This window comes from Protopterus annectens, chromosome 15.part0, assembly GCF_019279795.1.
Source record: "Protopterus annectens isolate FY-2018-M chromosome 15.part0, PAN1.0, whole genome shotgun sequence".
NCBI lineage: Eukaryota > Metazoa > Chordata > Ceratodontiformes > Protopteridae > Protopterus > Protopterus annectens.
Genome location: NC_056749.1, coordinates 28,449,952 through 28,475,278, shown reverse-complemented (window position 1 = coordinate 28,475,278; position 25,327 = coordinate 28,449,952). Strand labels below are relative to the sequence as shown.

At 41.3% G+C, this 25,327-nt stretch overlaps 1 protein-coding gene across 1 annotated transcript in view; it reads left to right on the top strand.

The window, feature by feature from the left end:
• Window positions 1-25,327, top strand: part of LOC122789780 — a 728,210-nt gene that overhangs the window by 569,404 nt on the left and 133,479 nt on the right. The window contains exons 12-13 of the mRNA XM_044057221.1: window positions 8,474-8,640; window positions 10,637-10,817. Coding sequence (XP_043913156.1) covers window positions 8,474-8,640; window positions 10,637-10,817 — 348 coding nt within the window. The remainder of the gene's footprint in view (window positions 1-8,473; window positions 8,641-10,636; window positions 10,818-25,327) is intronic.

Sequence of the window (25,327 nt, the reverse complement as noted above, 5' to 3'; positions counted from 1 at the left end):
CCTGTGCTAACCTCTATGCCTTACTGCACATGTTACCATTGTACACACCCTGTGCTAACCTCTATGCCTTACTGCACATGTTACCATTGTACACACCCAGTGCTAACCTCTATGCCTTACTGCACATGTTTCCATTGTACACACCCTGTGCTAACCTCTATGCCTTACTGCACATGTTACCATTGTACACACCCAGTGCTAACCTCTATGCCTTACTGCACGTTACCATTGTACACACCCTGTGCTAACCTCTATGCCTTACTGCACATGTTACCATTGTACAAACCCAGTGCTAACCTCTATGCCTTACTGCACATGTTACCATTGTACAAACCCAGTGCTAACCTCTATGCCTTACTGCACGTTACCATTGTACACACCCTGTGCTAACCTCTATGCCTTACTGCACATGTTACCATTGTACACACCCTGTGCTAACCTCTATGCCTTACTGGACGTTACCATTGTACACACCCTGTGCTAACCTCTATGCCTTACTGCACGTTACCATTGTACAAACCCAGTGCTAACCTCTATGCCTTACTGCACATGTTACCATTGTACAAACCCTGTGCTAACCTCTATGCCTTACTGCACGTTACCATTGTACACACCCTGTGCTAACCTCTATGCCTTACTGCACATGTTACCATTGTACACACCCTGTGCTAACCTCTATGCCTTACTGGACGTTACCATTGTACACACCCTGTGCTAACCTCTATGCCTTACTGCATGTTAAAATTGTACACACCCTGTGCTAACCTCTATGCCTTACTGCACGTTACCATTGTACACACCCTGTGCTAACCTCTATGCCTTACTGCACGTTACCATTGTACACACCCTGTGCTAACCTCTATGCCTTACTGCACGTTACCATTGTACACACCCTGTGCTAACCTCTATGCCTTACTGCACGTTACCATTGTACACACCCTGTGCTAACCTCTATGCCTTACTGCACATTTTACCATTGTACACACCCTGTGCTAACCTCTATGCCTTACTGCACGTTACCATTGTACACACCCTGTGCTAACCTCTATGCTTTACTGCACGTTACCATTGTACACACCCTGTGCTAACCTCTATGCTTAACTGCACATGTTTCCATTGCTCGGTTATTTTTATTATATTTTTACTATTGCTGCTATTGTTTTTCTTACAAATTTTTGCTTTTTGTTGTTTGAAATTTGTGATTTGTAATTGTATTTTATTCATGTCTTGGAGCTTATCTCCCCGGGCCTCTACAGAAAATGGACATATATCCAGTTAGATTATCCTGGTCAACAAATGTAAAATAAAAATTAAAATAAAGCTGAACAGATGGGACTGGTAGGAGTGACTGAAGTCAAAATATGATCTCACTGTACTCGGTTGAGTGAGCAAATGAGGTAGACCCAGGAGGAGTGTACAAACACAAATTTACAGGAGGGGCAGGCAATTCCAAAGCCACCAAGATTAATACCACAACAAGAAGAGGGAAGGTGGGCAGGGAACTAACTGCAGAGACAAAGAGAGACAATAGTATTTTATGAAACAATTAAATAGAAAAAGAAATAACTACAGAGAGACACAAACCAATGAAACAGTTAAATACACAGAAAAATAAAATAAAATGCAGTACAATCTTTAACACTGGAAGTTTGTACTTAACTCAACTAGTAATGCAGTCTCTATGCTTGGTTTGTGTGTGTGTATATTGTTGTGTTTGTTCTCTTTACTAGATTACAGTGCACGTGCGCAGTTAATGTAGCACATGTGCTTCCATCACCACCAGCCTCTATGCTTGGTTTGTGTGCATGTATATTGTTGTATTTTTTCTGTTTAATAGATTACAGTGCACATGCCCAGTTAATGTAGCACATGTGCTTCCATCACCACCAGCCTCTATGCTTGGTTTGTGTGCATGTATATTGTTGTATTTTTTCTGTTTACTAGATTACAGTGCACATGCCCAGTTAATGTAGCACATGTGCTTCCATCACCACCAGCCTCTATGCTTGGTTTGTGTGCATGTATATTGTTGTATTTTTTCTGTTTACTAGATTACAGTGCACATGCCCAGTTAATGTAGCACATGTGCTGCCATCACCACCAATCTCTGTGCTTGGTTTGTGTGCGTGTATATTGTTGTGTTTTTTCTGTTTACTAGATTACAGTGCACATGCCCAGTTAATGTAGTACAGGTGCTGTTATCACCATCAATCTCTGTGCTTGGTTTGTGTGCGTGTATATTGTTGTGTTTGCTCTGTTTACTAGATTGCAGTGCACATGCCCAGTTAATATAGTACATGTGCTGCCATCGCCACCAGTCTCTGTGTTTCATTTGTGTGTGTGTGTATATTGTGTTTGTTCTGTTTACTAGATTACAGTGCACATGCCCAATTAATGTAGTAGATGTGCTGCCATCACCACAAGCCTCTGTTCTTTGTTTGTGTACCGGTAGTTTGCTAGGAAATGCATTTAGTGGGTTGGCTGTGATTACCTCACAGCTGACAATGTGGCTGTCACTCTCTTAACATAACCCCTATTTGAAGAGAGGGAGAGAGAGACTGAGAGAAAGAGAACGAGACAGACAGACAGCCACACATATATGCATTACACACAAATATATGCTTTGCATTTGTTCTTTTTTTCCCACAAATGCAGTGGCTTCAGAATTTCAGAATACTTCTCAATGGCATATACAAGCTATACATGGCTCACTCTGAAATAGATTATGTATTTATTTATTTCAGTTTGTTAATGGAGATTGTCACAGTTGATGCTGTGGCCTTGCAGCTTTGCTGTTTATGAATTTACATGAGTTTTCAGGGAGCTGTATAAAGGACAGTGGGTTGTTTTGCAGTAAAACATTGTGTTTCCCTTATTTACTTATCTACTAATTCCTCTGACTCTGGATACCTTATAAAGCAGTTTCAAAATCGAACATTAAAGGAAGACAAATGTCCATGTAAATTAGGCTGCAATTACGATACTTTACATTAGTTATAAAGTCAGGGTGTGTAGCTCTCAACTTCTTAAGGCAAGAAGTCCCAACAAAACTGTAAATAATGGGAGGACAAAGGCCTAAAAATAGGGACTTTTTTTTAAATGTTGCTCTTATAAACTTAGAAAATTGCTAGAATAACAGGTTTTGCTTTAGCATGAATTATGGCATTAAGTCTGAAACGCAAATGTCTGTCATTATTTTCTCTCTTCAGTCCTCGGTGATTTGCCAGCAAACCAAAGTTTTTTGAAGAACAGACCAAAAACATGAGGCAAAAATCTGGAGATTCTGCAAAAATCTGTACAGTTAAGATTAAGATCATGTACAATCATTAGAACTGATGTTTCACTTCCTGTGTCATATAAACTGTCATTTGCAGCATCCTATAATACAAAGGAAGTGAAGTAATTCCTTGACATATGCAATAACTTGTATGTGTGGTATCATGTTTGCATATGTGTGTGTGTGTGTGTGTGTGTGTGTGTGTGTGTGTGTGTGTGTGTGTGTGTGTGTGTGTGTGCGCGCGCGCTTAGGTAACGCTTTTGCAATTGCATCTTAAGATTTCTGTGGAATGAGATCCACAGGATGGGTGCTTCACTCCTTCACCTTAATTAGGGATGCAGTTACCAGAACATAATACTTACCCAGGTAAATATCACTGCACAGACAGTTGCACAGTGTGACATAGTATACCTTTATAGTACGAAACCTTTTGCATAAAGACTGCTCCTTTCCCTTTACGGTAACTGCACTGTGGTACTGGAAAAGAGGTAGTGATGTGCACGTGCCACAAGAAAAATACGTACTATCACAACTGTAGTTATTTATTCCAGTTGTTAACTGAGTTAGTCCCACTGGCTGAGAGTCCTAAAGGTAAGGCAAAAAACTGTACAATACAAAATTGGAGAGAGATTTTTAGAGCAGTTGCCAAAGTACCATGACCTTTGATATGCAGAAGGAAACTTGATTATCCCAAGAAATGCCATGTGAACATATAGGGAACAAGCAAACCCCAGGCAAGACCCTGAAGCCGAGACACTATGCCATTAGTCACTGGTCCTGAAGCCGAGACACTATGCCATTAGTCACTGGTCCTGAAGCCGAGACACTATGCCATTAGTCACTGGTCCTGAAGCCGAGACACTATGCCATTAGTCACTGGTCCTGAAGCCGAGACACTATGCCATTAGTCACTAGTCCTGAAGCCGAGACACTATGCCATTAGTCACTGGTCCTGAAGCCGAGACACTATGCCATTAGTCACTGGTCCTGAAGCCGAGACACTATGCCATTAGTCACTGGTCCTGAAGCCGAGACACTATGCCATTAGTCACTGGTCCTGAAGCCGAGACACTATGCCATTAGTCACTGGTCCTGAAGCCGAGACACTATGCCATTAGTCACTGGTCCTGAAGCCGAGACACTATGTCATTAGTCACTGGTCCTGAAGCCGAGACACTATGCCATTAGTCACTGGTCCTGAAGCCGAGACACTATGCCATTAGTCACTGGTCCTGAAGCCGAGACACTATGCCATTAGTCACTGGTCCTGAAGCCGAGACACTATGCCATTAGTCACTGGTCCTGAAGCCGAGACACTATGCCATTAGTCACTGGTCCTGAGGCCGAGACGCTATGCCATTAGTCACTGGTCCTGAAGCCGAGACACTATGCCATTAGTCACTGGTCCTGAAGCCGAGACACTATGCCATTAGTCACTGGTCCTGAAGCCGAGACACTATGCCATTAGTCACTGGTCCTGAAGCCGAGACACTATGCCATTAGTCACTGCTCCACTGTGCTGTACTGAGACATCTGTCTTCTTTACTTTTATTCTGCCTGCTCTTATTATTCAGATTATTCAGTTGTGTTTTACTGGTGAGAAATAAGATGCTGCACAGACAGGCTGCAGAAATTATATCAGTTACTGGCAAACTTAAAGTTTTATACCAGTCTGTAGGAGAAAATACTTCTAGTTGAAGTTATACATTTTGTGAATCTTTTAATTGTACAAATTATGCTCTGAGATTTGGGAGATTGAAGGAGTTATGGTTCCATTCTGTGGTATAATAGATGATGGTATGGAAGTATTCAGAGCCTAAACCGTACCTCTCAAGTGTCCAGATTTTCACAGGATGTCCAGATTTTTGCCCTCTTATTTTTGGTCTGTTTCTCATAAAATTTTTGTTTTTCTGACAAATCACTGAGAATTGAAGTCTATGAGTTTCAGACTTTATTTCTTTCAGAAAAATACAAGCTAACACAAATCCTGTTATTCTAGCAACTTCCTATATTTATAAGGGCAATATTTCAAATCTGTTGCTATATTTAGGCCTTTGTCCCCCCATTATTTTAGGCTTTGCCCAGATTTCTTGCACTAACAGGTTGAGAGGTATGGCGTAAACATTTGTAAAACTGGAACCAGCAGCATAATCAGATTCTATAAATCAGTTTTGGTCATGTAGCAATATCTTTTCTGCCACTTGCTGTTTTTTATTTTGTGAATTAAAATTTTGTCTCATAGGTTCATATGTGTTTACTAGGCTAACAACCACAAGGTCCTTTTTAAGCCTAGCCATGCATCCCAAATCTCTGACAAGTTCTGATACCCTTGGTAAGTGTAAGCAGGGGCCTGGGAGATGAAATATTTACAGGTTGCTTGTGTCCACTAGGGACATAGGTGCCAAGCCATGGATGGATTTCCTGTTCCCCATCCAATTGTCCAGGTTGCACTTGAATTGGGTTAGGGAGGAACTCTGATCCACATGGATGGGGAGCATGTTACAGAGATGGGGTAATCTCTGGGCTGCATACCTGTCTTGCCAGAAGGTCCTACTAATATCACAGGCAAGGTTCAAGTCCTTAAAATGGGTAATTCTGATGCTGTTTGATTTGCAGATATGCAGCAGATCCATCTGAGTCCAGTAAGATAATGCCTTGTATGTCAGACATTGGTCTCTCCTCAGCAGCCAGTAGGAAACAGAATACTGGGATAGGGTTTTGAGGTGATCTGCATAGGACATGTTATTTATGCCCAGAATTCTTTTAGTGTGGAACCTCTGTGGACGTTCCACTTTTGGATGTACCTGGTTAGATACATACTAAAAGGGGCGTTGTACCCAATAATAGGTCTGAAGAATGCTGAATGCAGTGGATAATGAGCTCCTTGGACCTGGATGCCATACCTTTATTTATAAGTAGCACAACATTGAATGATTTTCTCATTACCATAGGCACATGATTGTCAAAGGCTAGATTACTGTCTACTTGCCTCCCCATATCCCTGACTACTAAGGGTCATACTCTTAGGGGTATGTTGTCAATACAATAGTTACCAGGGATGGCTGTCTTTCCAAAGGATACTATTATGCATTTCTTGGCATTTAATTTTAGTACATGCCTCTGACACCAGTAATTTGCCTGTGTTAGCCTTTCTTAGAAAACAGTGGTTTTGGTGGGGGATTCTATGACCACTCTTAATTTGCAATCATCTACAAATTTAGCTAGCCAGAGGCCTTTGATACTGGCCTTAACTTCAGAGAAGTAAATGCCAAAAAGGAATGGCCCGAGACCAATTCCTGAGGAATTCTGCTAGTGACTGATCTCTTTATAGAGATGTACTCCCCAAGTCTAACTTTCTGGATCCTGTTTGTGAGCCAGGTGGCTATCCACCGGGTGATATAAGGCTTTATACCTAACCTCTTGAGTTTGTCGACAATGCCTGAGTGGGGTACTGTATTAAATGCCTTGGTCAGGGCAAAATACACAATGTGAACTGTTTTGCTCTCTTGCATTGCTTTGATAATCTTCTCAAAGAAGTCCACAAGGTTGAGTAGGCATGACCTGCCCTTGATGAAACAAAAATATATTGGTTCCAGTGTCTGGAGGTTTCCTATGTCATTATCAATCATTTCCATGATAATTCTTTCCATAGCTTTGCGTATGAGATGACTGACACTTATGGGCCATAGTTTCCAGGGTCTGTAGATGGCCTACCTTTTGCAGAGCAATGCAGGATGCCATTCTCCATTCATGAGACACAAAGCCTGTTTGGTGGATATGGTTAAATAGTGATTCCTAGTGAAGGCCTGATAGGTCATCTTTCATGCTATTTAGAAGGGAGCCTGGGATACTGTAGGGGCCCAATGATGGCTTTAGAGACAGGATTGAGGACCTGTTCCTCTAGTGATAGTAGGGGGAGCTATGTTTGATGACATTCGCTGAGGCGAGGCTTAGGGCTTAGGGGAGAGGGAGTAAAGTTAGAGATGAATTTGTCTGCAGTTAGTTTGTTTTATCTTCTGGCTCATTGCAGATGGTCATATTAACAATGAGCTTTGCACACAACTGTGTATTGCCTTTAAGGTTGCGGACATAGCTAAAGAATGCCTTGTGGTTGTCCTTGCTGTGGGAGGCCAGATTTGCCTCAAATTTGGCTTTGGTAGAGTTTATGTGCTCTCCGTTGCTTGTTTAGTTTGTTAAGAGCACTTTTATCACGCTGGGTGCTACGTCTTCTAATTTCAGATTGTCGCCATGACTTTCTTCCTTCTGTTATACAGCCTATTGATGTTTTGATTCCACTAGGATGGCTTGTTTTTCTGAATTAGTTCTGTACTTCTTCCTGGTGGGTACAGCTGCCTCTATATGCAGCTATTAACATGCTTGCATATGGTTTCTGTGAACAGTTCGGTGTGGGCAGCAATGTTCACAGGGTTTATGGGGACTTGAAATTTTGCCAGATTATCACTGTATGAAGTTACCCTTAGAGTAGCTCCTGAGCTTTCCAGTGTTATCTGGAGTTCCAGGCTTTATTTTTACTTCAAAAGAGATGGTTTTGTGGTCTAACCTCACCAGAGTGGACATTAAACTAGGGGGCGTGTTGTGGTCGCTCATATTAACGAAAACCAGATCCAGTATGTTTGTGCCTCTGGTCAGCTTATTGACAATCTGCTGCAGGAAATTTGTGTTTACAAAATCCGGGAGTCTCTGTGCCTGCACATTTGGTGTCATATATGATTTACAGTTAATAGTGGAGTAATTAAAGTCATCCATGAACAAGGTATTTGATTGGATGGTGAGTGTTTCCAGTAAACTTAAACATGTGTTATGGGTTTTCTGCATCATAGAGGGGGGCACATAGCTTCCAAGAAACTGGTACTGAATTTTGCCTGTGGCGATTTGAACATGGAAAAGCTCAAGTGCAACACTGTGCCCAACTGTGCCGTGCTGAGATATTCATTGTGATACTTGGTTCTGTTACAAACACAGTTCATATTCAAGAATATGTAATCCCCATTTGATTATCTACAGGTGCATGTCCATGAAGAGAGCTATCCCCAGATTGTTTCTAGAAGATTTAAATGACTTACTATTTTTATTATTGGTTCAGCACAGACACCAAATAACAGAAATGACCACGTGAATAACTGTATTCTTATCACTCCTAGCTCATTCGTTCTTTTTTCCCTGTCTCTGTCTTAGTGCATTCCCATTTGTGTGAATTGGCACAGAATCCTCAGATTGTCTCGTGGACCATAATCATAAGAGGAGGAGGAACTTGGTCATCCACTGAGATACAGAAGTATCCAACTGCCTTCCAAGAAGCTTTCTTCGAATCATTGCAGAGCAGAAGTTCAGCAGTCCTGAAGGTGACTTAATCATTAAATACACATGTAACAGCATATACATTAAGGAAGCATTTTACAAACAATAGCTAAAGGTGCTTTCAAAAACAGAAATACATCCTACATGAGACCTGACAACATACCAGTCTGCCTACTGACCAGCACAAAAACATGCTCTAGTGGACAAATTCCTACTACTATATCATCCTGAGCTTAGCCACTAGTTTTGTTCCTCAGGTATGGCACACATTGGTTGTAATGCCACTTAATAAGAGTGGCCCCACCACTGACTCCAGAAACTAAAGAGCCATTAGCCTGATGAGCCCCATCTGTGAAGTCATGGAACAGGTCACAACTAAGGTGTTAAAAATCTTATAAGGCTTGACCCCTCATCAGTTTGACTTTGTTAAAGGTAGAGTGTCTCTAAGGAATCTGGTAAACTTCTTTGAGAGAGTGACACATGTACACAGGCAGTTGCCATGCTGCCCAAGCTGGTGGTCATGCCACTTAAGCTGCATATAGTGACCTTTCAAAGCATTTGATATCATACCAAATGCTAACATAATTAACAAGCCAAACTGATTCCTATGTAGTTATGTGGATAGCTAATTGGCTGAAGGATGGACTCCGCCCAGTGATGGTGGCATATGTATCCTCAGAAATAAAGAAGACAACCAGTGGAGTCCCTCAAGGATCCTTGCTCGGACCTCTGCTATCTAGCATATACTTTTTTGATCTCCAAATCAAGAATGGGGATCTTCTGTTAACTAAGTTTGTTGATGATTGTAAACTGGGTGTCACTTTTAAATCCCCTTCTGACATGCTGAAGCTACAACTTAAACTTACACATATTAATAGCTGGTGCACAGAAAATGTGCTAAAATTATATATAAAAGCTATAATATTGTTGCATTTGGTAGACTATTCCTCAGCCTTTCTTGTATTATTGACAATACCTCACTCCAAAATGTTGATGTTGTAAGTGATGTTGGAAGATGGCTACATAATTTCCTCCCTTTCATCATCATCTTGTGACAATGGTTAGGAAATAATTCTTTGATCTGGCTCAGATGATTGCATTTAGTATCCCCTGTAGATCCAAGGTAGTCCTTACCCCTCTATATTCCAGACTGATAAGGCCCATCATCGAATCTAATGCCCCTCTTGGGATGTATTTTACTAGACATATTAAGCAGTTGGAGCCATGTCAGAGGTTTCTATCAAAGCAGATCATGGGCCTAAAAAACTTGAGCTACCTGTAGAGGCTGGGTCAGGGTATTTAGTGTCTTGCAGACTCCTTAGGGACGATCTGTGGCTTGCTTTTTGGGTCTTTAGAGATTCATCTGTCCAAGGTCTTTTATATCTCCACAAATCAAATAGTCCAGTGAACACTAGGACCTGAAATATGAACCTGGTTTAGCAAATAAATAAATCATGGTGGAGATACAGATTCATTGTGCAGTGACTACCCCTTCTCTAGAACAAGATTTCACTTCAGATCCAGCAATGTGACACTCCATCTCCCTTTAAAAATAACTTAGTTGGATGAGTATTCACAAATTCACTCTCAGCATGACTGTCCTGCTTCTTGAAAAAGTGAGGTAAAGTCAAAGGGGGTTCCTGACAACCCATAAATGTTCACTGGGCCCAGTCACCTTGTATTTTCTATGATTTTTATGATAACAAAAGCACTTTTCTAATTATAAATTGGCTTAAGTTATGTACTACCTGTAGTGTATGCATTTTCCAAAACTGCATGTTTTAGTCCATCTGTTAAATTTTTGCTGACAAAGTAATCACTGTATAATCTTAAGGGTTTTGTACATGTATGTGCGTTAGTCATGAAAGATGTAAATACCACATTCCATGATGCTGAACACTTGATATATTTCCCTGTAAAGTGCTGCTTTTATTTGAACTAAGATAATACCAGATTCAGCTTTCTGTATTACTGCCTTGCATAAAAACATAGCTTGTCCCCTAAATCTAATAAGGTTAATCTCATTTACATCTCTTTTAGGTGTTTGCAGCTCCCACTGAACAGGAATGGCGATGTGTCCCCATAGTGAAGAACTTTGTGCTGTATTATTTACAGACAGGGAAAAAGAATCCATTGTGTTTCCCAAAGCATGACCCCACCATACTCTATCAGTGTGTATTTTCCAGCGAGCAAGCAGCAGATTTTCATTACAAGCATGTTGGTAAGCCTTTCAGTGAATTTCCAGCTTCTAAGTGATTTTCTGTAGGATAAAATTTGTGTCTTATAAAGCATGAAGCTTTTCTGCTCTGTCCTCAGTACTCGGAGGCTAGCCATACTGCATGACACTTTGATTATGTAATACAGGTTGCACAGGGCTCTGATCACATCACAATAGACAGTATCAGGAGGATCTGGCAATGAAGCATTACAGAATGCATAATAATTTGTTCATGTAATATTAAATTGTACAAGGCTGTCCCATGGTTTGAGGTGCAAATACTTCATGAGGTTATGATTATGTATATTTATACTGTATAAGGATTTTATCATATAGCATTAGACTGCATGATAGTCTGTTCATGCAATATTACAGCTTAACTAAGATTATCCAGTGGGTTTGAGCCCATGCATTTGGCATGGCTTTGATTTATGTAACATTACAGAATGTATGAGGCTATCATTATATAACATTACAGACATGGCAAAGTTGCCCCATGGTTTTATCCTAAATTAGGCTTTGACAGTGTCATAGAGTGTTCATAGTTTCATAGGTTGGTACTAGGCTATCGGCCCTATGGCCTATACAAGCCTAGTCATAACAATTCCCTGGATATTTCTTCCCACAGTATTTACTTCCCTGGACTCCTGTCTAGCAGGGCTACTGATGTCATCCCCGGGGTGAATTTCCTATCTCCCATCCAATCGTCAAGGTTCCTTTTGAAGAGGGCCAATGAGGCGCTCTGCTTGACATGTTTGGGCAGTCTGTTCCAGAGTATGGGGGGTCTCTGGGTCAGGAACCTATCCCTCCAGCATGTTTTGTTCAATGTGATGACAAGGTTTAGATCCCTGGAGCGTGTGGCTCTGAGGGATTGCAGTTTCTTTAAGTGGAGCATGTCCAACAGCTCAGGGTTTGGCATGGCCTTGTATGTTAAGCAGAGATCGCCTCTGAGTAGACGATATGTCACAGAGTATAGCTGGAGATTTTTTAGATGGTCAGCATAGGGCATCTGCTTTAGGCCTGTGATTCTTTTAGTGAGGTATGTCTGAGGCCTTTCCAGCCGTTCCAAATGTCTTGTGAGGTACATACCAAATGGGGCATTGTACTCTATAATGGGTCTAATGAGGGATGAGTACAGTGGGACAATAACCTCCTTTTTTCTGGATGAAAAGTCCTTAGTGATAAGGTGTGCCACATAGAAGGATTTCCTGACTGTTATGGCGATGTGGTTATCGAAGGTGAGACCACTGTCTACCTGTGTCCCTAAGTCTCTCATCACACTTTCAGTGTTTAGTGTACTGCCACCTATGTGGTAATTCATGGGTACATGTTTTTTTCCCAAAGGGGATAACTAAACATTTATTGGCATTAAGCTTGAGCTCTGGCACCAAGCATCTGTTTCTGTAAGGCCCTTTTGTAGAATATCCACATCATTTGGGGATCCAATAATGGCTCCCAGTTTGCAGTCATCTACTAACTTTGTTAGCCAGAGTCCCTTAGTGTTGGCTTGTACTTCAGAGAAGTAGATGCCAAACAAGAGCAGTCCCAGGACTGAACCCTGAGGTACTCCACATGTCACTTGTCTGGAGCTGGATCTTGAGTCGGCTACTTTTACAATCTGGATTCTGTCAGTAGGCCAGTTGGCAACCCATCGAGTGATGCAGGGATTTATGCCCAGCTTAGTAAGTTTATTTATGATTCCAGAGTGGAGGATGGTGTCGAAGGCCTTGGCGAGGTCCAGATAGGCTGTGTGGACCACCTTACCCTCGTCCACAGCTCTGGAGACTGATTTGAAGAAATCAATCAGATTCAGGAGACAAGATCAGCCCTTCACGGACCCAAACTGGGTGGGGTCCAGTGTTTGAAGGTTGCCAATGACTTTGTTTATAAGTTCCAAGATAATACGTTCCATGGCCTTGCAGATCAGGCTCATCAGACTGATGGGGCGGTAATTCCCGAGATCCAGGGTGGATCTCCCCTTGTGGAATTGGATAACTGTAACTGTGCACCACTCAGTGGGCATGAAGCCTGAGGTGAGGCTATGATTAAACATGACCCTTAATAATTAATTTTGTAGTTCATGTAGTATACAGTCCGGAATGTCATCTGGTTCCATGGATGCTGTATTCTTAGCTTTGGAGAGTGCGTTTTTACCTGTGTGGTCATGATTACCGGAATTTGGCAATCTTTTGGTATTGAGATGGGCCCTTTAGGGGGTAAGAGGGGGGGTGAAGTTGGCACTAAATCGATCTGCCAAGATATTGGCAATATCCTTGTGATCAGTATGTTTAATGCCATTCTGTTGTAGCTCAGAGCAGGTCTGAGCATTGCCATTTAGATCCTTGACATAACTATGTCTGAGGTTCTGCTCATACAACATTACAGAATACACAAAGCTGTGAAACTATAATATTATAAACTTGTATTGGGATAATAACATCTCCTCCTGAAAGACAGTTTGTCTGAAAACTGGAAACTGTGGATCCAGAATAATATGAGTTATTCCTGACTGTGAGATCCAACAAACCTTAAAAAACTGAGAGTGTGGTTGCTACATTTCTGTATGTCACAAGAGTACAAGCCCTGAAGGTTTATAGTAGACGTGAGTTTTTAGATGAGACATAAAGAGAAACAAAAAGAACATATAAAATATGTTACAATGATTAGACATAAGTACAAAAAAGAACATATAAAATATGTTACAATGACTAGACAGAAGTACAAAAAAAGAACATATAAAATATGTTACAATGACTAGACAGAAGTACAAAAAAAGAACATATAAAATATGTTACAATGACTAGACAGAAGTACAAAAAAAGAACATAGAAAATATGTTACAATGACTAGACAGAAGTACAAAAAAAGAACATATAAAATAAGTTACAATGACTAGACAGAAGTACAAAAAAAGAACATATAAAATATGTTACAATGATTAGACAGAAGTACAAAAAAAGAACATATAAAATATGTTACAATGGTTAGACAGAAGTACAAAAAAAGAACATAAAATATTTTACAATGACTAGACAAGTACAAAAAAAGAACATATAAAATATGTTACAATGACTAGACAGAAGTACAAAAAAAGAACATATAAAATAAGTTACAATGACTAGACAGAAGTACAAAAAAGAACATATAAAATATGTTACATTGCTTAGACAGAAGTACAAGACTCAGCATTTCAAAAAATTCAACTGCAGTGTCAATAAATAATAAATTCTGATTAGCAGTTGCACCTCTAAAGCATTTTTCCAGTGAACCCTGTGCACATAAACCTGCAGCATGGGTGAACTGCACCTTCCACAATCCATGAGAGTAACTGTACTAACAGATATTACTGAACCACGGAGTACAGGAAGTGCTGTGAGCTGCTGTAATGTTGCAGTTACACCTCCCACATCCCCTGAGGCTAACTATAGTAACAGACATTGCTGAACCATGGAGTAAGGAAGTTCTGTGAGCTGCTGTAATGTTGGACTTATCTGTCCCACATCCCCTCAGACTAACTGTACTAAGGGATATTGCTGAACCATGGAGTATGAAGTACTGTGAGCTGCTGTAATGTTGCAGTTACACCACCCACATCCCCTGAGGCTAACTATACTAACAAACATTGCTGAACCCTGGAGTAAGGAAGTTCTTTGAGCTGCTGTAATGTTGGACTTATCTGTTCCACATCCCCTGAGACTAACTATACTAATAGACATTGCTGAACACTCGAGTAGAGGAAGTGCTGTGAGCTGCAGTAATGTTGGACTTACACCTCACACATCCCCTGAGACTAACCATATTAACATACATAGCTGAACCCTGGAGTACAGGAAGTGTGTGAGCTGCTGTAATGTTGCAGTTACACCTCCCACATCCCCTGACACTAGCTGTAGTAACAGACATTGCTGAACCCTGTGGTAAGGAAGTACTGTGAGCTGCTGTAATGTTGCAGTTACACCTCCCACATCCCCTGAGGGTAACTATATTAACGGACATTGCTGAACCCTGGAGTAAGGAAGTTCTGTGAGCTGCTGTAATGTTGGACTTATCTGTGGCACATCCCCTGAGACTAGCTGTACTAAGGGACATTGCTGAACCATGGAGTAAGGAAGTACTGTGAGCTGCTGTAATGTTGCAGTTACACCTCCCATATCCCCTGAGGCTAACTATACTAACAAACATTGCTGAACCCTGGAGTAAGGAAGTTCTGTGAGCTGCTGTAATATTGGACTTATCTGTCCCACATCCCCTGAGACTAACTGTACTAAGGGACATTGCTGAACCATGGAGAATGAAGTACTGTGAGCTGAAGTAATGTTGCAGTTACACCTCCCACATCCCCTGAGGCTAACTATACTAACAAACATTGCTGAACCCTGGAGTAAGGAAGTTCTGTGAGCTGCTGTAATGTTGGACTTATCTATCCCACATCCCCTGAGACTAACTATACTAATAGACATTGCTGAACACTCGAGTAGAGGAAGTGCTGTGAGCTGCAGTAATGTTGGACTTACACCTCACACATCCCCTGAGACTAACCATATTAACATACATAGCTGAACCCTGGAGTACAGGAAGTGTGTGAGCTGCTGTAATGTTGCAGTTACACCTCCCACATCCCCTGACACTAGCTGTAGTAACAGACATTACTGAACCCTGTGGTAAGGAACTACTGTGAGCTGTTGCTGTAATGTTGGATTTACATCTCCCACATCCATTGAGACTAAATATACCAACAGACATTGTTGGTTTCTGGAGTAAGGAAGTACTCTGAGCCACTGTAATGTTATACTTACACCTCCCACATCCACTGTGATGCACTCTACCAACCAACATTGATGAACCCTAAAGTATAGGAAGTGTTGTGAGCTGCTGTAATGTTGGATGTGCACATCCCACATCCCCTGAGACAAACTATACTAGCTGACATTGCTGAATCCTGGAGTAGGAAGTGCTGTGAGCTGCTGTAATGCTGGGCTTATACCTCTCACATCTAACTATACTAATGGACATTGTTTAATCATGGAGTAAGGAAGTGCTGTGAGCTGCTGTAATGTTGGGCTTATACCTCCCACATCTAACTATACTAATGGACATTGTTTAACCATGGAGTAAGGAAGTGCTGTGAGCTGCTGTAATGCTGGGCTTATACCTCCCACATCTAACTATACTAATGGACATTGTTTAATCATGGAGTAAGGAAGTGCTGTGAGCTGCTGTAATGCTGGGCTTATACCTCTCACATCTAACTATACTAATGGACATTGTTTAATCATGGAGTAAGGAAGTGCTGTGAGCTGCTGTAATGCTGGGCTTATACCTCCCACATCTAACTATACTAATGGACATTGTTTAACCCTGGAGTAAGGAAGTGCTGTGAGCTGCTGTAATGTTGGGTTTATACCTCCCACATCTAACTATACTAATGGACATTGTTTAACCATGGAGTAAGGAAGTGCTGTGAGCTGCTGTAATGCTGGGCTTATACCTCTCACATCTAACTATACTAATGGACATTGTTTAATCGTGGAGTAAGGAAGTGCTGTGAGGTGCTGTAATGTTGGGCTTATACCTCCCACATCTAACTATACTAATGGACATTGTTTAATCGTGGAGTAAGGAAGTGCTGTGAGCTGCTGTAATGCTGGGCTTATACCTCCCACATCTAACTATACTAATGGACATTGTTTAACCCTGGAGTAAGGAAGTGCTGTGAGCTGCTGTAATGTTGGGCTTATACCTCCCACATCTAACTATACTAATGGACATTGTTTAACCATGGAGTAAGGAAGTGCTGTGAGCTGCTGTAATGCTGGGCTTATACCTCCCACATCTAACTATACTAATGGACATTGTTTAATCATGGAGTAAGGAAGTGCTGTGAGCTGCTGTAATGTTGGGCTTATACCTCCCACATCTAACTATACTAATGGACATTGTTTAACCCTGGAGTAAGGAAGTGCTGTGAGCTGCTGTAATGTTGGGCTTATACCTCCCACATCTAACTATACTAATGGACATTGTTTAACCATGGAGTAAGGAAGTGCTGTGAGCTGCTGTAATGCTGGGCTTATACCTCCCACATCTAACTATACTAATGGACATTGTTTAATCATGGAGTAAGGAAGTGCTGTGAGCTGCTGTAATGTTGGGCTTATACCTCCCACATCTAACTATACTAATGGACATTGTTTAACCCTGGAGTAAGGAAGTGCTGTGAGCTGCTGTAATGTTGGGCTTATACCTCCCACATCTAACTATACTAATGGACATTGTTTAACCATGGAGTAAGGAAGTGCTGTGAGCTGCTGTAATGTTGGGCTTATACCTCCCACATCTAACTATACTAATGGACATTGTTTAACCATGGAGTAAGGAAGTGCTGTGAGCTGCTGTAATGCTGGGCTTATACCTCTCACATCTAACTATACTAATGGACATTGTTTAATCGTGGAGTAAGGAAGTGCTGTGAGCTGCTGTAATGTTGGGCTTATACCTCCCACATCTAACTATACTAATGGACATTGTTTAACCCTGGAGTAAGGAAGTGCTGTGAGCTGCTGTAATGTTGGGCTTATACCTCTCACATCTAACTATACTAATGGACATTGTTTAACCATGGAGTAAGGAAGTGCTGTGAGCTGCTGTAATGCTGGGCTTATACCTCTCACATCTAACTATACTAATGGACATTGTTTAACCATGGAGTAAGGAAGTACTGTGAGGTGCTGTAATGTTGGGCTTATACCTCTCACATCTAACTATACTAATGGACATTGTTTAACCATGGAGTAAGGAAGTGCTGTGAGGTGCTGTAATGTTGGGCTTATACCTCCCACATCTAACTATACTAATGGACATTGTTTAACCATGGAGTAAGGAAGTGCTGTGAGCTGCTGTAATGTTGGGCTTATACCTCCCACATCTAACTATACTAATGGACATTGTTTAACCCTGGAGTAAGGAAGTGCTGTGAGGTGCTGTAATTTTGGGCTTATACCTCTCACATCTAACTATACTAATGGACATTGTTTAACCCTGGAGTAAGGAAGTGCTGTGAGGTGCTGTAATGTTGGGCTTATACCTCTCACATCTAACTATACTAATGGACATTGTTTAACCCTGGAGTAAGGAAGTGCTGTGAGCTGCTGTAATGTTGGGCTTATACCTCCCACATCTAACTATACTAATGGACATTGTTTAACCCTGGAGTAAGGAAGTGCTGTGAGCTGCTGTAATGTTGGGCTTATACCTCCCACATCTAACTATACTAATGGACATTGTTTAATCGTGGAGTAAGGAAGTGCTGTGAGGTGCTGTAATGTTGGGCTTATACCTCTCACATCTAACTATACTAATGGACATTGTTTAATCGTGGAGTAAGGAAGTGCTGTGAGCTGCTGTAATGTTGGGCTTATACCTCTCACATCTAACTATACTAATGGACATTGTTTAATTGTGGAGTAAGGAAGTGCTGTGAGCTGCTGTAATGCTGGGCTTATACCTCCCACATCTAACTATACTAATGGACATTGTTTAATCGTGGAGTAAGGAAGTGCTGTGAGCTGCTGTAATGTTGGGCTTATACCTCTCACATCTAACTATACTAATGGACATTGTTTAACCCTGGAGTAAGGAAGTGCTGTGAGGTGCTGTAATGCTGGGCTTATACCTCCCACATCTAACTATACTAATGGACATTGTTTAATCGTGGAGTAAGGAAGTGCTGTGAGCTGCTGTAATGCTGGGCTTATACCTCCCACATCTAACTATACTAATGGACATTGTTTAATCGTGGAGTAAGGAAGTGCTGTGAGGTGCTGTAATGCTGGGCTTATACCTCCCACATCTAACTATACTAATGGACATTGTTTAATCGTGGAGTAAGGAAGTGCTGTGAGGTGCTGTAATGCTGGGCTTATACCTCCCACATCTAACTATACTAATGGACATTGTTTAATCGTGGAGTAAGGAAGTGCTGTGAGGTGCTGTAATGCTGGGCTTATACCTCCCACATCTAACTATACTAATGGACATTGTTTAACCATGGAGTAAGGAAGTGCTGTGAGCTGCTGTAATGCTGGGCTTATACCTCCCACATCTAACTATACTAATGGACATTGCTGAAGCTTGGAATAAATGAAGAAGTGTGAGCTGTTATGTAGGACTTTATTTATTTATTTACAGTTTGTTTGCCAGGATGGTCCATTGGGCCATGAGAAGCCCATTTTCAATGGAGTCCTGGGGAGAAAAGCTCCAGTAAAATACAAATTACAAAATTATAAAGATTACAAAAATTACAATATGAGAGTTAGAAAATGGAAGATAATAACAGTTGCAGTAAATTGACATTTGAAAGAGCAAAATAGTACAGTGTATGAAAAACTCTTTACACACAAATTAGGATTCTTGCAAAATATGCTAATTCTTAGAGTTTATTATTTGGAATTGTAATGCTAAAGCAGCTATTACTGGATGTATTGGCTATAGAGAGAACTATAGTTAAGGAAGTTATGTAGGATGGGAACAAGAGCATTCCATTGTGAGGTTAGGTGTGAGTGGAGTAAAGTTTTGAAAATAGAGAGACTGTTAGTGGTACGGATAAGAGGTGAGAGAGAATTCCAGTGGCGTGCTAGACAGAAGGATAGAAGATGTTTGCCTGGAGGGCGGGCAGGTTTATGTAGTTCTATTAGGTTTTGGAAGTTGGATCGTAGACATTTGTTAGGTAGATGCATTTGGAAGGTAGAGGCAAGGGACGGGCAAAGAGAGGGGCTGAGAATAAGTGTGTGTGCATGGATAAGTTGAATATAAGTAAGATAATTAGGCAGCTCGAACCAATTCAGTTGGCATAGAGAAATGCAGTGATGTGTATTGGATCTGTGACTTGTTGCAAATGTTGAAATTTTATAGTAACAGAAGGAGAGATTTGACTTGAGGGAGGATTGCAGATTAGTAAGGATAGAGGCACCATACAGGAGGGAAGGGATAAGGTAGGTGTTAGCAAGGACAAGACTGGTGGAGGGAGCAATGAAACGATTATGGAGGTAAAGCATGCCAAGTTTCATATGAGTCTTTGATATTGACTTGCAGATGGTTATTGAATTTTAGCTGACCATCAATGAGGATTCCTAATAGGAGACTATTTCAAGAAGAGTGTTATTGTTGCTGGTGATAGAGAGTGAGTTGTTATCTAGGGTGGTGGTTTTAGAAGGGGTACATATAATTAGTTTAGTCTTGGTTGCATTTAGCGCTAGATGGTTGGCTAGCATCCATTGTTCAGTAGAGGAGAAGGCATCCTGGGTTAATTTTGTTAATGAGGAAGTGGAGGTGGCAGCCCAGACTATTGTCGAGTCATCGACATATTGGATGAGGTTGGCATTAGGGATGGCATGACAGAAGTTGTTAATGAAAATGTGGAACAGAAGGGGACCTAGAATTGAGCACTGGGGCACAACTGTGGGAGTGTTTAAGAATGGAGAAGTAGCTTCTTTCCCACTTAACTGCTTGTTGCCTGTTTGCTATATAACTGGAGAACCAGTTGATAGAGGAGTGGGATAGATTTAGTTTAGAGAGTTTAGTAAGGAGAAGGTTGTGAAAGATGGTGTTGAAGGCCTTAGAGAGGTCAAGGAGGAGGGTAGATACAATTTCACCGGAGTCATGTGCCTTGTTAACAGTTTCTAGGAGGGAGAGGAGAGTGCTGGTGGTGTTATGACTGGGTCAGAATTCATGCTGGGTGGGGGTGAGAAGGTCATTATTATAAGACAGGCTAGAAGTTGTAGGTGGATGCATTTTTTGAGGAGTTTAGAAACGGGATAAGATAGCGATGGGACGTAAATTGGGGGTATCATTGATTTTGTCCACTTTATGGCATGGAATAATAAAGGCCTTTTTCCAAAGCTGGGGAACATGGCATTCTGAAATTGATCGATTTATTAGGATGCAGATAGGGAAGGCAATGGCTTCTGCTACTGTCTTTAGGAAGTAAGAGGGTGTCTCATCAGGGGCGTTAGAACAAGGTTTCAAATTTAGGAGAAGTTTTTTTATGGTAGAGATAGGGATAGGGTTCATGAAGAACGGATGAGGTTGGGAGCTGGCGGTACTGGTTGAGAGGGGGATATGTGGAGGTAGATGTGGGGAGGCAGGATTATTAGTGAAGGATGATGTTAGTTTGGCTATGTAGTCAATAAAGAATGAGTTCAATTGAGTAGCTAGATCCAGGTCTGAGGTATTTGGGTTGGGGTAGGGATTTTCTTTTTTAACTGGGTTAAGGAGAGAAGAGATTCTATCCCAGAATGTTTTAGGGTTGTTGTTATGATTGGTTTGGAGTGTGGTAAAATAGACTTTATGGTCTGAGATGATAAGTTTTTTTACTTTGTTGCAAAGTGTTTTGTATTCATTAAGGGTAGTGGTAGTTTTAGTTTTATGGTAGTGTTTCCAAGCTTTGTTGCAGTCTCTCATGGTGGCTAAGGTAGTCTTAGTTATCCAAGGGACGGAGTTACTTTTTATGCATTTTGTTTTCCAGGGGGCAAAGGAGTTTAGCAGGTTTAAGAAGGTTGTACTGAAGTAACAGCATTTTCTAGGGATAGGGTTTTTAGTGGGTTCCAGTTTATTCTTTTTAGTGCATCTGAGAATACATTGGGGTTAAAGTATTTTAGGTTTTGAGTAGAGAGGCAGGTGTGGGACAGTAGTGGGGAGGAGGGAAGTTGGAGAATGAAAGTGGGAAGGTGGTCACCTAGCGGGTCTGGAAGGGTTCCACTATCAGAGATGTAGTGGGAATGGTAAACTAGAATCCAGTCTAGGGTACTACCAGAAAAGAAGTATTTGGAGGGTCTGGTTGTGGAGTTAATAAGTTGAGTGAAGTTATAAAGATTTATATTTAGGGAGTTGGTTGGAGTTTGAATTCTGTCCCAGTTAATGTTAACATCACCCAGGATTATAGTTTTGTTAGTAATATTGGATGAGAGCCAGGAGAGAATGTCTTCAAGGACTGGCACATTGTCTCCAGGAGGGATGTAAAGGGTGACAATACTGATAAGTTTATGTTTGTTTAGTTGAAGAAGGGCTGGAATTAATTCAACGTTACCAAATTTGGGAATGGGTTTGGAGTAGGGGGTAACTAAGAGTGATGAGGAGTAGAGGAGAGTGACACCTCCCCCTTTTTTATGTGTTCTATCTTTTCTGATAATACTGTAGTTGGGTGGTATCAGTGCTGAGTCTTTTATATGAGGTTTAAGCCAGGTTTTGGAGATGGACAGAATATCTGCTTGATTGTGGAAAAGCCAGGTGTAGAGGTTGGGGAGTTTGTTACATATGCTCTGAGCATTTAGGGCTGTGAAATTGAGGGATCTACCAGCTAAGTGGGGAGGATGAGGTGTGGAGGTAGAGTTGTGTGAGGGAGAGGGGCCGGGGATAGGGTTTATGTCCCCAGAGACAAGGATGGAGATAGAATGACGAATGAGGGAGAGGAGGTATTTAAGTTGCTTAGTGTCTAGTTTGTGGTTTGTAAGCTTAATTGAGATGGGCCTAGTATAGCTTGGGATAGTGTTTTTGGGGTAGGATATGAGTTTATAGGGGAAGAGCATAGTATTGTTGATGTAATAGAGGCTAGGGGATATGTGGCTAGAGGAGTGTGTGTGTGTCCTGTAAGCAGGATGAGATAGTTGAGTGAAATGGGGGAGAGTGCAGAGAGAGGTTGGGTAAGATAGTGTAAGTAGGATAAGGAGATGAGAATTAGTGTTAGAGTCTGAGATGTGGCTGGTTTGGTAGGCATGGCATTTATCCTGGATGGATTTGGGAGTGAGGGTAGTTGAGAAGGTATAGGGATAGCTATGTTAATAAAGTTTGGATTTAGTGGCATGGATGTAGGGGCCTGCTAGGAAGAAGTGGTTGTGGAAATGGAGTGAGTGGGTGGAGTAGATGTAGGGATTAGATAGGAAGGGGTGGATTTATTTTGGGTGGGGTGGGTATGTTGAGTGGATGTGGGAGGAGGTGGCTGTGGCTTACTAACTATTAGTGTAGAGGTACTGGGGTGGGTGGAAAATGGGGGTAGAGTAGGGGAGTTGTGAGTCTGCAGGGCAAATGGAGTGAGTAGAGCCAAGGAGAAGGAGGAAAAGGTAAGAAACAATCAATCCATTTGGTGGAAATGAGCCAAGGGGCTTGACAGCAAACTCAGAGATAAGAGGCTGTGCAAGATAATTAAGAGGGGAGCTTGGCCACTCCAGATACTCTTAGCTAATGAATATTATTTTGCTGTGAGTTATATATAAATCTTTCAGACTCTAAACAGAATAAACCAAATGGACACTTAGGTAAAAAGTGCTAGTTTGGCTTAAAGCATATTAAAGCTTGTCATAAACTAAACTGGGTAAGCCAAATAGAGGTTTAGCTAAAAACTATTAATTTGCTTTGAAATATATTTAATCTTGTCATGGGCTAGGCAGGGGAAATACTGGGGTGCAGAAATAACACTGGGCTATTATAGGTAAAATAGAAGAGTAGGAGATGGATTAACACTGCCACCTAGTGGCCAAGTTTGGCAATGACTATAGGTATTGCTAGAAGAAACAGGCATGGGTATGGAAAAGAAAACGGGGAATAAAGAGGGGACTATAGACGGAAGCAGGCTGCTAGCTGACATGTGGGTGAGCCTTTATAGGGGCAATATTGCAAACATCATGTTAAAAAGAAATGAACAAATAGCAGAGAGTCAATTACATACACACTGAGAGAGGCTGCATGCAAACAAGGCGGTGCAGTAGTCTTGTATGCTGATGCTTCAAGGGCCGGGAAGTTCGTGGAGCAATAAAAGTGCCCGGAGAGGTTGGAACTTAACAGTAACTGCGATAGAGAATAGAAATACAATGGTTATTGTTTCACTGCTAGCTGAGCAGAGAAAGAAGATTACCAGCTAAGGGCTTTCTAGGAAAGTATAGGTGAAATATAGTTAGGATGTGCTGTGAGCATGCGTGCATATAGTGCAAGGATTAGGAGGGAGAATGTACGTAGGGATAGCGGCTTAGCAGTGGAAAAAACAAAGACAAGGAAAAGTAGGAAAAGCTAAGGAAAACAGATATAGCAGGAGCTGAAGAGAAAAAAATGCAACCAGTAGAAGATATCACTCTAAATACATGCGTTGCACTGTGAAATGCCATGAAAATCCATCAACAGGTACATCACAGTAAATGCAGTTACATATTACAGTTAATTTCAACGTGAGTTAGGTCGCAGTGTGTTGAATATTGATTTGAGCAGTTAAACAGTACAAGCCACATGCACATATTGCATTAACCCAGTGAAAACAATCGGAAGCAGTGATTTTAAGCCTCCAAATGCCACCATGGAAAACAACTCACAGAATATAGCCAGGATTACTGATAAAAGCCACTGGTTACACAATGCTAAATTAAGCTAAATTCCATTACTTAAACACCAATCCTAGTTGGCAGCATACATGCGTGAATCATCGCTTTTAGGACAGGAGCACAGTCCAAACACACTTATCACTTAGAATTAAATACAATACAATATCTATGCAGATGTTACAAAACTTACAAGATTTGTACTGAGCAACGCCTGGTTAGTAAAGGTACTCGCCGACGAGCGGAGCCAGCAGCCTGTGGGAGGACAGGTCAGGAAGGCTAGGAGAGTGATTTAAAAATGATGACTCAGGTACTGGTGTCACTATATGAATTTAGGACCAGGAAGTGGGTAAGATGTAGGTAAGAAGTAAGGGAGGGGCAAGAAAGGAGGCAGGTGAGAGAGATAGGGAGCTGAAATTAAACGGGGGACGGGGTGAGAGGCAGAGAGGGAATAGAGACAAAACAGAGCCATGAAGGAGGAGGAAAAGGTAGGAAACAATCAATCTGTTTGGTAGAAATGAGCCAAGGGGCTTGAGAGCAAACGCGGAGATAAGAGGCTGCGCAAGATAATTAAGAGGGGAGCTTGGTCACTCCAGATAGACTCTTAGCTAATGAATATTACTTTGCTGTGAGTTATATATAAATCTTTCCCCTCCCACATTCCCTGAAACTAGTTTTACTAATAGACATTGCTGAACCTTGGTGTACAGGAAGCACTCTGACTTGCTGGAATTTTGGAATTGGTATATATTTCTCTACATTCATATTTGTTTTTTCAGTTACTGGCCAACGAATATCAGGAGTCCCTCAGCTACTATTTGTTCTTCATAAATGCACAAGGTGCAGGAATTGATATTCATGTTAGAAAATTAAAGAAATGAATCAAAGTCTGTACAGTTAATGAGTTGCATAATTCATTACATGGACTCAGAATTGTATGCAGTGGCAAAACTCATGGGGCAGATTACAATAAATCACATGATCCCTTTAGTATAATTTACTTCATCTCAGTTGAACTCACTGGTAAATTAGACCTTCTGTAAATCTACATGCAAGACAGAAAAGAAGGAATTGAACAAAATGAGCTGTCAGATTCAGGGAATTCAGGCCCTTACTACCTGCACCAAAGGTACATGGTTCAAGCCTGAGTATTCT